This window comes from Acomys russatus, chromosome 8 (assembly GCF_903995435.1).
Source record: "Acomys russatus chromosome 8, mAcoRus1.1, whole genome shotgun sequence".
Classification (NCBI taxonomy): domain Eukaryota; kingdom Metazoa; phylum Chordata; class Mammalia; order Rodentia; family Muridae; genus Acomys; species Acomys russatus.
In genome coordinates, this window is record NC_067144.1 from 261453 (window position 1) to 276496 (window position 15044).

Here is a 15044-nt window from a genome sequence, read left to right on the forward strand (position 1 = left end):
CCAAAAAGGTTGAAAAAAACCCAAAGGTGGGGGCGGGGAGAACTCCAACGTAACAAACAGCACAGTCTGCAAAGTGCCAGGCTAGAACGCTGCAACTGAGTCTAAATGTAGGTACAGTTGGCTGGGTAGCCAGAACTGGCAGGTCTTACTGGGTCGACCAGTTTGCCTCCAGGGCAGGAGCCAATCGGTAGCCCGCCTAGGCCGTTGCCATGGTTGCTCTGTGTGTAGGGACCTCATTCATGGAGGCAATTGGTGGCCCGCTGAACCGTTGCCATGGCTACACTGTCTGTTAGGGCCGCAAATGCACAAAGCCAAGCTGGCTGCACCAAGCTGCCGCCACCTGGGGCTCGGGAGCGTCCTGGCACTAGGCTCCTGATGACGCTCTGAGACCTAATTTTAAGAACACCCACCATGAACCGAAAGAAGCTACAGAAGTTGACGGACACCTTAACTAAAAGTTGCAAGCATTGTAAGTAAGAACCGAGTGCGGAGGACCGATGATCTCCTTTCTACCCAGTCCCTTTCTGGGATTTTAGCTTTAGACAAGTTGAAAAAGAAATTCTAGAAACTGCCAGAATTAAGAAAGTAGCAGACCTATGTACAGCATCTTAATCTACTTTCTAGCTCTTTGTAGAGCAAAAGAACCTGTGTGGTATAAGCTGTGGAGGTTTACTAAGAGATCCATGAGGGAAAAGAGCCATCCACTCCTGAACACCTTTAAGAAAGATTTCAAGTGCTGCAGGAACTGTCTTAGGGAGATGTATTCTATTTGAAAACTGCATTGCTTAGCAAATCCTAGATAGTAAGGAATCTGTCCTAGGTTTCAGACAGTCAATTCCCAAAGGTAAAAGAGATCCTACTGTTATACTCAAACAAACAAACAAACAAAAAAAACAGCTGCCCTTGGGCTAAGAAGCCATGTATGGATGTGGTTGAGATGAGGGCAGTATTTGATGTGTGAATTTAGAAGTTGTGTGATTGTTGAAAATCTACTGGTCGCTTGATGAAACAGGAGAGATCCACCTCTTCAAACCATCTCTGTTGAATGAAGGTGTAGAAATGAACTTCTCTCGTGGCACTCAGAGGAAGGATAGCAGGCTACCAAGAAGAGACTTGATACCCTATGAGCATATACAGGGGGAGGTAATCCCCCTCAGGAACAGTCATAGGGGAGGGGAGTAAGGGGAAAATGGGAGGGAGGGAGGAATCGGAGGATATAAGGGATGGGATAACCATTGAGATGTAATATGAATAAATTAATAAAATTTAAAAAAAAAAGAAATGAACTTCTAATGTAGCTTCAGGCCTAGTTCCTTCAACATCATTATTATCTGATAGAATGTGTGAGAATTGACGTCATGGGGTTAGTGTCCGAACTGAAAATTGTAATATAGTGTTATAGTCTTATTCTCAGAAAAGGGCATCCTGTCATTTAAGGTGTTTGTAAATTTGACAGAGATTGTGTTCTTCTGTTGTTTTCCTGTAATGAATGCTTCTATCTCTGGAGGAGTATCTGATATTTCTAAAATGAGTACAAACATATCTGATAAATACAACAGATCAATAACTTCTGCACATAATGCTCATTAGATTGAGTCTGTTTCATAAGTTCACACCTCTTCACTAACAAAAACACTGAGAACGATTAAAAAATAAGTGGTTTTTCTTTTGTTCTTTTTGTTTGTGATACTAAAGATTGAACATGCTACACAAGCAATCGACCACTAAGCTAAACCCTATATTCTCTTCTGTCTATATTTTAAATTATCAATGAAAAAAAAACTCTTGACTTTTGTTCTTAAATAAAAGTGGTTATTAGTGAAAAATGAATGGACTGTTCTGTTCAAACAGCATGTGAACATTGAAATGTCTTTAAATAGCAGACGATGGCACAGTGAATGAAGTGGATGCACTGTGCTGAACCAAAGAAGAAAAGGTCTTAGGTGGGAAGCTAGTTAACCTAGATACCGATGCAACCTTCTGGACACATGTAGAGACTCTGTAAAATGAAAAACGAATCTGAGATTGCTCTTAACTTCATGTAATATGTTGAAAACTCAGGGGACAGAACAGTAATACAGGGGAAAGGAAGGGAGAAAAGATAAATAACACCAAGAATGTTTGAAAAAGGCACAGGAAAACACTTTTATTACTTAAATATTCATTAATATATATGTATACCACACACACACACAATATATATATATATATATATATATATATATATATATATATATATATATATAGAGAGAGAGAGAGAGAGAGAGAGAGAGAGAGAGAGAGAGAGTTATGCTACATGAGGTGAGGCTGATCTCCCTATATCCAAGTATCCAAGAGCCACATACTATCCAACACAAAATTCCATGCCAGGCTTGGGAAATCTCCCTTCAATTTATTGGATAGGTAATACAAAGAATTCCCAAGACAATATGGGTCATTGCCTTTGCCTTTTATTGTCTTCTAAAACTTGAAAGTATGATTGTATTGCTGAAGATGCCATATAGTTCAGACACTGAATTCATAGATATTAAACTCAAGATGGACTGGAAGTGTCCTCACTGAGGACTAGCTCTTACACAGTTTTTTACAATTATTATTTATACAGTATTCTGCCTGCATGAATGCCTACACAACAGGAAAGGCCACCAGATATCATTATAAATGGTTATAGGCCACCATGTGGTTGCTGGGAATTGAACTCAGTACCTTTGGAAGAATAGCCAGTGCTTTTTTGTTTGGTTGGGTTTTGTTTTGTTTTGTTTTGTTTTGTTTTGTGTTCTGAGATAGGGTTTCTTTGTGTAGTCTTGGCTGTCCTGGACTCACTTTGTAGACTAGGCTGGCCTCCAACTCACAGAGATCCACCTCCCTCTGCCTTCCAAGTGCTGGGATTAAAGGTGTGCACCACCACTGCCTGGCTGGTGCTCCTAACCCCTGTTTTAAAATGTGTCCAATCTGCCAAGGGAGAGGACCAATCAGTAGTCCTACCCAGAGGAAAGCCTGTAAACCAGAACAACGACTCGGAAGATTGACATGTTGCAATGGTGGGAACTTTTATCTTGGGGGCAACCATTAGATGTTTAACTGAACTTAAGATCCACTGGATAGGCAGGAATTCATGTCTTGTACTGTAAACCTAGCCAACCAGCCATGGCTGGAGGGATCAGGAACCCTAGAGGAGGATCTATCATTGCCATTTTCCTAAACCAGTATAATCTCTAACTGTATTCCAAGTAATTATTCTTCTAGCCACAATTAAGCTCTCAGTCTGCATTAAGTAAGTCTTTGTTTTCAACAGATGGTGTAAATTTTAGAGACCCACAACTCGTCATAATGCAAAGAATAAGTGCCTATGAGGTGCCTAAGCCTAACTAATACATATACAATGTAACCCCTACCCCTAAGGATCAGGGAAAGTCGAAGAAGAAGAAGAAGAAGAAGAAGAAGAAGAAGAAGAAGAAGAAGAAGAAGAAGAAGAAGAAGAAGAAGAAGAAGAAGAAGAAAGAGAAGAAGAAAGAGAAAGAAGAAGAGAAAGAAGAGAAGAGAAAGAAAGAAGAAGAAGAAGAAGAAGAAGAAGAAGAAGAAGAAGAAGAAGAAGAAGAAGAAGAAGAAGAAGGCTTTTGAGAGCAAGAAGACCAGGATACTTGCTACTAAATAGTATCATTAGGCATGGCCAGGAAGAATAAAGCCATAAAATCCCAACAATATCGTTTTGTGACCAACATCAGCATGTATAAAGGAAATTAGTGCAACTCCTATTTAAATAACTATAGATATTCAATGGCTGCTGACAGGAGAATCAGTTTTATCCAGGGACAACAATTGCATAGGCTGTCCAATCCCAAGAAGTTGGCTCTAGATCCAAATCCATTACTGTATGCATGTATGTGCATGCATGTGTATGTGTGTGTGTGTGTGTGTGTGTTTGTGTACACAATAAAACGAAAAGATCATGAGATAGAGGAAAAGACAACAGTGATTTAGATGCAGTGCTCACATGTGAAGCAGTAAAAAGGTTTTAAAAATCAGCAAGAAACATTTTTTCTTTAAAATGACTTTCAATCTCTGTAATAAATTAAGTTAATGTCACTTAAGTGACATTTCTGTTGAGATTGAAACAGCATATGTTGCCCAATCCCCAGCCACTAGCAGTTCTTCATTTTTAGAGCTTTGCTTGCTTACATATGTGTGTTTTTATATCATTCTATTTAACACTTTAACTGTTTTATATGTATGGTTTTGGCATTAAGTTCAGAAGTCTCCTTTTATCCATGGAGTTGGGGGTAGAGTTTAAGATGCCTGCTGTTGAGCACTATGCATTCAATGTTTTTTCCGCTGCACATATACCTAATATATTTGAAGTCATAAATGAGGCCCACTTAGAGGTTAGGTTAGTTACAAACAATAAAATAAAATAGTTACAACAACATGCTAAAGTAAAAGTCATTATGTTTAGAGTGCATCCATTAATCTTGCACTGTAATAATAGGTGAAGTGAAACTTCACGCAGGAGGGGACAGTGTAGACCATCCATCTCCAGAACTTTCATCTTTCCCAATTAAAGTTATACCAAAAAAATTAATTCCCTTTCCTACCACCACAACCACTGGAAGCCATCAGATTCTGCCACAGTGAATTTGACAAGAGTGGGTACATCATGTAAGTGGAACCATGTTTTCTCTTCTCGCTACCACCCACTTAGTCCATAAACATGCTTCTTCAGGTTCCCTGCATTTCCACAGTCATGGGAAAATACAAGCCGGTAAAAGAAAAAAGGATTTATTTACTGCTTGGACAAGTTGCGGGAGGGTATCTCACTTTACTCCTACCATGCCTGTGGGAGGCTTTCAGTTTGTAGAAAGCCTGGAGAGAGTTCAGGACACATATATAAGCACATCTGAGAGACAGGTCTTTTCTTGGGGTAGAAGGGGACCTAGGTCGTGTTGTTCTATTGTTTCTGTCCTCTGTTACAGAGGTACACACTTATTCACTTCTAGAAGAAAAAAACCATAAAGGCATCTCAGGGGTTTTGTTCTGGAAGTGAGAGTTCTTTGTCCCTAAGTCCATCTCTGTGCTCAACCCATCTATCTCTTGCTTAGTCCATCTCTCTCTGTGCTAGATCCAAGTCTGCTTGCTCTATATTTGTGCTAAATGTAGGACAGGAGTGAATTGTATTTTTTCTTTGAAAGTCAACTTCAAGCTCTGACTCCTGCATTCCTGTTAAAGACATTCAATTTGCAAGTGAAAGGAAGGTCTAACAGTGCAAGGAGGGACAGAAGTAGTTTCCTTTACCCATATTCTCCAGCACTGTGGCATCAGCATGAGGGCATGGCTATGTTTTCCTTCCATTTTCCCACTTATCTTAATGCCCATGCATCTTGTAACAACCTTTAAAAGCCAGGATTTCACGTCTTGACTACATCACAGTTTTTGTTTAGCCACTCATGCATCACACAACAATTGGGTTGCTCCTTCTGACTCTTCTGAATGATGCCACTGTGAACACTAATATACAGGCGAATGGCTGAGTTCCTCCTCTCTTTAGTGCTGTGCTGAAGCAGACTCACAGGATCACTGGATCACACTGTGTTTATTTTTAGAAACTGGCACGCTGTCTCCACAGCCTAAAGTCTTAACCATTATATTATTTTCTACTATTTACTTACTTTTTTTCCTATTCCACTCTTTAATGTTTTTCTCCTAAAATGTTATTCTTAAAACCAGGAACCACACCCTGAGTCTTTTCTGGCATGTAGAATAGGGTGCCGTTTCTCTATTTTCTAGTACACACAGACTTTGTTCTTATGTATGAAAGCATACAACTATAATTTTTTAGTTTTAAATAAGGATTTTCCATCTCTCACTCATATTTCATGTTTAAATTCACTTATGTTCTATTTAGTAAACTGCATTTTAAAATGTTCTATTTGTTGTTGCTGATGGTGGTGGTGTTAATGGAGTGTGTGTGTGTGTGTGTGTGTGTGTGTGTGTGTGTGTGTGTGTGTGTATGTGTGTAAGTAGTATCAAAGTCAGGTCACCAGACCTCCATGGTGAGGCAAATGCTTGGCTTTATTTTGTTGTTTGGTTTTTAGTTTGTCTTTCTTTCTTAACCACGTTTCACTAATGTTCTTAATGCCAGGACATATTCATTCTCATACTCTCTTATTCACTCTCTCATATCTCTCACCTCTTTGTCTCTCCTTCCTCTTTCTTTCTTTGTGTGTGTGTGTATGTGTATGTGTGTGTATGTTTTAAATAATAAAAACTCCTTCTCCAGAAGTAATCTTGAATAGTTTCTTGTTAATGTTCACACAACTTTGAGAAAAAAACCATGCTTCTTGGCTTAAAATTTCTTTATTAAAAATAATTCTGATTTTATTTCAAAACTATGCCTTATAAATTCATTAAGCATTCACTGAAATGAAAATGATTACACAGATATTTGGCAGCCTAAATTTCCAGGGAAACACTTGTTTGTAGCTGTCATAAGCACCTCCATCAAAAGCTGGCTGCTTCTAACAGTCAAAAACAACTCTACTGTGACTTTCCCTCTGCCTGCACTGTGAACTGCAGAATTTGGCAGCACAGACATTTGGGTCATGTGACTGATACCTTCTTTCATCCTAAATGCAATGGGACCTAATTTTACTTAGCATTTGGCTCCAGCAGGAAGAGTTTACCCTCTGTTAGTGGGTATCTCAGATGACTTTGGCATCATCTTCTTTAACTCTAAAGCTGTGACACAGAATATGGGAGTGGCAACCAAGTATTAGATGTCTTTGATTTTGAACACGTAAGCTCATTAATGCAATATTTGAACTTAAAATTTTTAAATATACTTTTGTTCATTTTGATCTTTTACAGTTAATAAATTTGAAGTGAGCTGCCTTATCACACTTTTCTATAATTTGGTGGGAGACGTAGCAGAGAAGCAAGGGGTAGTCATTGGACTAGACCGTAACGCATTTCGGAACATCCTGCATGTGACATTTAGAATGACAGATGACATGATTATGGACAGAGGTAAGATACACATACCACTTAAACTGCCAAATACACCTGTAATTACCAAAGGTTTAAGTTTGGTCATGCTCTTGGGAAGAATCTCTTGTTCTACACTCTCAATTTCATTTCAATATATTTTAATCTTCCAAAATGTCTGAAGGAAGCAGTCTCCTCTTCCTTTTGCTGTTTAGAAAAAGAACAAAATTGTGTTGGGTACCGAGGTTTCATAGTTTATACAAAAAGTTCCATAGTTATCTGCTTCTATTTAAATTTCCTTATATACAAGAAAATAGCTCAATAACAGGTAAGATGTTCTCCCACCATGTAACAGCACTACTTGTCCAGAAGAGTAAAAACATTATTGCTTTTTATTAAGCAGCTTAAATATCTAATGACTTAGCATGTTTATTTTTATTATTTTATCCATATTTTATATATTAAGATCATTATTCCCACAACATATGAAGAGGAAATTAAATATGTAATTAAAAGAGTTTTCTATGTAATAAGTTTAATATGTAATTAAAAGGTTATGAATCTCAGTTCCTTTTGTAAATTGAGGTCATGGGACATTGGGCCTTAACACCACCAAACCAAATTATCCAATTGAAAAAATGGGGTACAGAGCTAAACAGAAAATTCTCAGCAGAGGAACATCAAATGTCCAAGAAATACTTTAAAGAAATGTTCAACGTCCTCAGCTGAAGTGCAGGGAAATGCACTCAAAATGACTCTAAGATTCCATCTTACACCTACCAGAATGGCTAAGATTTAAAAAAAACTCAAGTGACAGAACATGATGGCAAGGGTGTGGAGAAAGGGGGGAACACTCTTCCATTGTTGGTGGGAGTGCAAACTTGTACAGTCACTTTGGAAATCAATCTGGTGCTTTCTCAGAAAGTTGGGAATAGTGCTACCTCAACACCTAGCTATGCCACTCCTGAGAATATACTTGAAAGATGTTCCACCATACAACAAGGACATTTATTTGCTCAACTATGTTCATAGCTTTACTGCTAGTAGTCAGAATCTGGAAACAACCTAGATGTTCCTCAATTGAAGAATAGATAAAGAAACGGTGGTACATTTACACAATGGAATAGTACTCAACTATTAAAATCAAAGAAATATTGACATTTGCAGGCAAACGGATGGAACTAGAAATGGTCATTGTGAGTAAGCAAACCTAGACCCAGAAAGACCTGCATGGTATATACTCACTTATAAGTAGATGTTAGCCCAACATAAATGTCTTCTGAGAGACTACACTGAGCGAGGGATGAGGACAGATGCGGAGACTCTCTGCTGGACACTGGGCAGAGCCCTGAGAGTGGTATGGAAGAATGGGGGGGATGGAAGGTTGCAGAGGGGTCACGAGACCCACATAGAGGCTGTCAAGGCCAGTGGTTCTAGACACAGGGGTCCTGTACAAACTGTTGCACCAGCCAACGACAATGCATGCAGTGAAACTAGATCCCCTGTTCGGATATAGCCAATGGACAGCTCATTCTCCATGGTTGTGGGGGGAGCAGGGACTGCCTCTGACATGAACTCTGGCACCCTAGATTTGATCACTTCCTTTTGGTGGAGAGGTCTGGCTGGCACACAGAGAAAAGGGCTTCAGATGTGTTCTGACAGGCTATGGTCATATGGTGGGGGAGGTGGCCCCTTTCTATCAGAGTTCTAGGGAAAGGGAATAGGGTATAAGAGGGAGAGGGGAGGGTGGGAATAGGAAGATACATGTCAGGACATAACAATCAGGGTATAATCTAAATAAATTATAATAAAATAAAATTTTACAAAAACACAGCTGTGAAAAGAAGAGTAATGTGAGACTTGATACATTTTATGGAGTTTTAAAATCTAACACAAATGTTACATTGTATCTTTTTTTAGTATTTCGAGGTTTTGATAGAGACAATGACGGCTGTGTCAGTGTATCAGAATGGATTCAGGGATTATCACTGTTTCTTCGGGGCACTTTAGAAGAAAAAATGAAATGTAAGTCTGAATATGATCTATTAGTTTATACATTATGATAAACATAGAAAAGACTTTTAAACCACTGTTTTCCAATCCACTAAAATTTTTGGTTGGTTGGTTGGTTGGTTGGTTTGTGAGTCTTCATTGGCCTTTCTATGGAACAAATTTAAGTCAATAAAGGATGGGAGTATATTAATTAAAAGAAACACCAAGCCATTTAAGAAGTGAGTAACATGAAAAGAAACAGCACAAGTTGTGACCTTACATTCTAACTATGCACCAATATATTCCTATACCAAGTAGTCACATTGCTTGATAGTAAACATTAAACCAAAAAAATGCAAGTTTTCTTGTTCTTAAATAATTCTCAATTAATGGAGTTATACCTCGTTTAATAAATTAACTTAAACATGCAATTGCTTTTTCTATATTTTCAGTTAGTAATGAGTATATCAGTCCTGTTAGATGTGTGTTTTCATAGTCAGTTGAAGAAACATGTAAGGAGGAATGGAAATATTTCCCTAGTATAACTGACATTGCTGTGAGAGTCAACTAGCATCAAGAGTGCAACCACATAATGCAGCAGTGAGGTATGCCTTTGCCTTGAATACTTTGTCAAAGGAAATTTCACATTATTGATAATCTCAAGTATAAATATATATGTGTACATGTATATGTAATATATACATATAAATTTTGGCTATTCATCACTTAACTTCAAGGTGCTCCTAGAGAGAACCACTCGAGGGAAGGTTTCAGGGTTCTGGGCTCCTGCTGAGGTTCCAGGTTCTGGTTACTCCAGGTTCCAACAGAAGAAATACTGCTGACTACACCAGGAGAATTGTTCCTTGGAACTGATATCCTTACCGTTTTGCTATTGTATTCTTTAATCTTCTTTTCCTATCGTTTAAGTTAATTGAGTTATCAGTGACATACTCTTGGTTAATAAGTTCATAATAAAAATTATTTGTTAAGAAAATTGAACATACATATAATATATTATATATAATTCTCTTTAGATTGCTTTGAAGTGTTTGATCTGAATGGTGATGGCTTCATTTCGAAGGAGGAAATGTTCCACATGCTGAAGAACAGCCTTCTTAAGCAGCCCTCAGAGGAGGACCCTGATGAAGGGATTAAAGATTTGGTTGAAATTACGCTTAAGAAAATGGTAACTATGAGTAATTTAGAAGGCTTTCTATTGAAACTTGGAGGCAAAGCATGGGATAGAAGTAAAAATTAAGTTATGGTGATTTTCAGTATTCTGTCTAAGTTAAATAAGAGATAACGTTCACTTGTTAGTACAATATTTGCCTTGGGCTGCAAGTGACAGAGCACTTGCCTAGCATGTCAGAGACTCTCAATTCCATGCTCAGCAACACCCCACCCAGCCACGCACACACTAGGAAAGTTACTTTTCAACTTCCCAACCTAATCCCTCATTCTCCTGCTAACACCTGACTGTGAAAAAGACTTCATTTGCAGCAAGAGTGACATATGCTGACTGACCCTGGCTTCTCACATCGCAGGACCAGGACCATGACGGGAAACTGTCCTTTGCAGACTATGAAAAGTCTGTGAGAGAAGAGACTCTCCTGCTGGAAGCCTTTGGACCATGCCTGCCTGATCCAAAGGTAACAATATTGCTTTTTGTTGAACCAAAACAAAATTTGGAGCAGCTAGCCTAGAACTTCTCAGCTTTTTATATTGTAGCCAGAAGAATGTGAGCATACAGAAGTGACAGTTTGTCTCAGGGTTCTGTTGCATCTCAGTGCTACATTTTTCTAATTCTTAACTGCATTAATCCTTGTTATAAAGAATTAATGAGGCTCAATGTCATCAGATGCCCAGAGGAAACGCTCAGTGACTGCACTGGAGGGGGAAAAAATTAAATGACTTGCATGGTGCTTCCACTGTGCCAGACAATGTCATAAAAATGATATCATATCACTTAGTTTATGAATGAAAAATTAAACTCAGAGGATTTGTGCATTTTATCAAAGCTAATTTAACTAATTAATGGAGTGCCAGGATGGATAAGCTGGCGCCATTGTCCACAGAAAACTGTGTAGAGTGTGGTGATGAACAGGAAAAAGAACATCCAAACCATCCAAACCACAGGAAGACACGAGGCCTTATCCAAAGAACCAGGTCTCAAAGAAAGCATAACCAGGTGAAAATGAGGAAGTAATCCAAGCAAAAGAACTGACATGTGTACAAAAGAAAGAGAGAGAGGAATGGAGGGGGGAGGGATGGCGGGGAGAACAGGAGGTGTCTTACAAAAGAACCTGGTATATACTTGGCTAGAGATGAGGTAGCCAGTGCCTGGATTTGTCTGGAAATTGACAAGGATGTGTTTGGGATTTAAGCAGACAAGTAATGCAATTTATGAATATCCCCATCTCCTGACCTTTTGTTTGTATCTCCAGCTACAAACTCAAGTTACATCTGTCTTGTTTCCCCTTGTGGCATCAAATGAGGTGCCCTATTTGCAGCAACTTCAGTAACCTGGCAGCCATGTTTGGTTTCTCCCGGCACTCTGAGCAACTCCTTTCATGCCAGTTGCCAACATCCTCTGTCCTATCAAAATAGTTAGCTTTCTTACCCTCTCCGTCTTCTCCCCACTTACTTCCCCCTGCAACATACACTCTAGTTGAAAATGCAGGTGGCATCATGTCCCACCTTTGTCCACACACTCTGCAGTGAAGTTTCCAGATGCCAAATCTGTATCCTATCTTTTCAGTAACATTTCTTCGCTTCCACACTCTCTCAGGCCATTGCAGTGTGGCCAGCCAACTCTATACTCTTCTCTCCCTACTCTTCTACCTGGCGTGTCCTTCCCATCTCTTCCCCAACCGTTCATATGCCTCAGTGCCCTAAGTCACCCAATCTCACAGGACGTACTACAACTTTATAGGCAACATTTGCCCCTTTACCCCTTCATCTCTGTGCCCAAACTTGCTTTTTTTTTCCTTTGCACGATTTCTTACACAATATTTATTTGTCTGCATACTGTCTCACCACATAAATGTGAAGTTCCTGAAGTCAGGAAAGGGATTTCTTTTACACTGTTTTCACACAACATACGGATTGACTGCACTGAGTAGATGCCTAGAAAAAGGTTGATAGATGGATGGCGATGAATGGATAGCCTCTGAGATACCTTGGAGAAAATCCTGGGTCTGTCTCCCATATTCGGGAACCGGTTAGTCATTCTTTTGTACCCTCCCAACATTCTCAAGTTACTCCAAAGCTTGTAAAACCTGCCTGCTAGAATTCTAAAAGTTTTGAACTCTAAAGGCTTTTCATTTTTTCTCATCTTAAAAAACCAGACAAAAAGCATTAGAAGTGGCTTAAGAGGTCAGAGCATGTGTTTCTCTTATAGGTAATTCCAGTTGGGTTCTGAGTATGCACATATGCCTGGGACTCATGCTCTAAGGAGATTTGATGCCGCTGATCTTTGCAGGCACTCATGCACATATATCCCACATAGAAACATGTAACACACAAAATTAAAAATAAACCTTTTAAAAAGCAAATGGAAAGGATGGGATAAAAGGAAGGAGAGGGTATGTGTTCACATGAGTTCCATAGCCACTTATATTTGTACAGCTACATGTCTGGAGACACTCATCATCTCCTACAATCTTGTTACTTAGATCACCCGGTCTCTCCACACATCCAGTTGATAAATCTTATGAATGCCCTTGGGTCCTCGCCTGTGCCTGAGTCCCTGGATGTGCAGAGTTCAGTGTTGTTGATCTCCATTGAAACCTTCCTTATATCAGGACTATACTCCCTGTTCCTGCCTCCACTAGGCTGGAGGCTACTGAAAAGCAATATGAGAGTCAAAAACACATGAAGAAGTTCTCAATGCCTACTGTATTGGTTGGAATTCTCTAGTGAGAGATTCTCAGTCTGTGTGCTCAACCCTTTGGGGTTTGAATGACGCTTTCACAGGAGTCACCTCTGACCACTACAAAGCACAGATATTTACATTATGGTTCATAGAAGTAGCAAAATTACAGTTATAACATAGCAACAGGAATAAGTTTATGGTTGAGAGTTACCACAATATAATGAACTGTCTTATTAAAGGGTCCCAGCACTAGGAAAGCTTACAGCTTGTGGTCTAACTATTCTAATAATGGCTGTCCCCTAATGGAAAGTCCAAGCCTTTATATCTCTTCTGGCCTTCAGTACTCACTGGGATCCCAAATAAGTAGATTCTGGTCCCAGTAAAGGAATCTACTGGCCACGGAAACTGAGGGCAAACAGGCCAAGAGCAAATGCTTCCTTCTTCCGTGTCTATTGTATAGGCTGCCACCAGAATGTGTGGCCCAGATTTAAGGTGAATTTTCCCACCATAAATGATCAAATCAAGAAAAGATCTCATCCAGAAGTGTGGGTTTTAGTTAATTCCAGATGTAATCAAGTTAGTAATCAAGATGAGCCACCACACCCACCTTCCCCTTGACCTTCTTTCTGCAGACCTTAGGGAGGTACTCAGAGCATTTAGTTTTGTTCCACCTCTTTTTTTAAGACTATACTAAGTTCAGAACATTTATCTTACAGAGCCAGATGGAATTCGAAGCACAAGTATTCAAAGATCCTCATGATTTTAATGACGTGTGAACGCCTAAATGCATTGTGTTGAGTATGTCCAAGTTCATCTGTTCTTCTCAGCTCAGAAGATGCTGTGGTAACATTCAGTTCACTTGTATATATTTTCATTCAGGGCATCCTCATAGATGCTAGGTTTGGCAAGAGAAGTTGACGTTACTAATGCTATTTTACCACATGGACTTTAAGACATATACATGTCGTGACTCTCCATATTAATCAAATCAATGAACAAGTTATGTGGCCATCACTTATGGATACAATCTTCTTGTCAGAAAGATTTTGAGTACACACTGAAATATTATTGAAACCCCAGACTTTTCTTCATAGCAATAAGTGATGGAGATGGTACCAAAAGAATAAGAACATGACTGTCACTGGGAGCCACAGCAAGATGAAGGGCACATGAAGCTGATTTACTATGCTTTCTTCTGTTGTGTGAAGTTTACTTCACTAGCTCATAATCATGGGAGGGCAAAGATTTTGTTACACACATCTTCAGAGCCACCATAGAAGTTAGCCTTCTTCATGTAATAGTCCCTCAATAAATATTTCAAATTGGATGAAAAACAGAGAAGTGCCATACAATTACCCGCTGTCCATAAGCAGAGAGAAGTATTCTGTTCCATGAGGCCAGCTTTCAGTTCACCTCTGGAGGCATATCTGACATCTGCATTGCAGTCAGATGCCGAGGTCCTCCTTGCCTAGCTTCTAGTGTCACACCACTCTAACTCTGCTGTAGTTCCTTTACCACCACGTATGCAAGGCTGTGTCCTGGTTCCACCTTGCATGAGTGTCCAGTATATAGCCCATTATCATTCATCATATCATATTGTATAATAATAGCTCCTGCCAGCTGTGGCACCATGGGCCATTGGCATCATGTAACACTAAAAGAACCTCACCCAAAAGACGTCTATGAGCTCCCTTCTGTCCCTTGGTACTCAGAGTAAGAGGGTTAGCAATGTGGTACCCACCCCTGATGTGTACAAGCTCTAAAGAACATGTAAAAAAGCAAATCCCCTTACTTGTGTTATATGCATTATGAAGTTTATGCAAAGGTTATACTGCATACAACAATTGGCTGTTACTAATAAATGGAACAAGCAACTCTATGAAATTAACTGTACTGATACAACGGACTTTAAATGAGTGTTCTTTTTATGACAGTTGCAAATAATAGAACGCGATGTTCTCTAAATTTATAGCTTCTTTGATAAATGTCACCAAATGATGTGTAATTAAGGTGTACCCAATATGTATATGTGTATGTGACTAAATAATTATTACTATGGTTAAGTAACATATCTGTCAACACATATATGTCTGGCTTGAGTGCAGTCTGCCCTCATGGTAAGTTTCCAGTATAACCACTGTATCTTCTGTTGAATAACTGAACCCCGGACACCTTGACTAACAGCCCCTCCTTTCTGTTT

General features: G+C 39.2%; 1 protein-coding gene across 1 annotated transcript; it reads left to right on the forward strand.

Annotated features, from left to right (window-relative positions):
* The first annotated feature begins 299 nt into the window (after nt 1–299).
* Nucleotides 300–13652, forward strand: Clxn (calaxin). Its single transcript, XM_051150560.1, has 6 exons — nt 300–469; nt 6862–7020; nt 8899–9003; nt 10005–10156; nt 10515–10619; nt 13561–13652. The coding sequence occupies exons 1-6, from the start codon at nt 412–414 to the stop codon at nt 13618–13620; spliced, it is 639 nt and encodes a 212-aa protein (XP_051006517.1). The 5' UTR covers nt 300–411; the 3' UTR covers nt 13621–13652.
* Nucleotides 13653–15044: the final 1392 nt, after the last annotated feature.

Excerpts from the sequence above, each read along its gene's own strand:
- Clxn (XM_051150560.1), top strand. The coding sequence starts at position 412 with ATGAACCGAAAGAAGCTACAGAAGTTGACGGACACCTTAACTAAAAGT. Across the intron at positions 470-6,861 it reads AACTAAAAGTTGCAAGCATT|TTAATAAATTTGAAGTGAGC; the intron begins GTAAGTAAGAAC and ends GATCTTTTACAG. Across the intron at positions 9,004-10,004 it reads TTTAGAAGAAAAAATGAAAT|ATTGCTTTGAAGTGTTTGAT; the intron begins GTAAGTCTGAAT and ends AATTCTCTTTAG.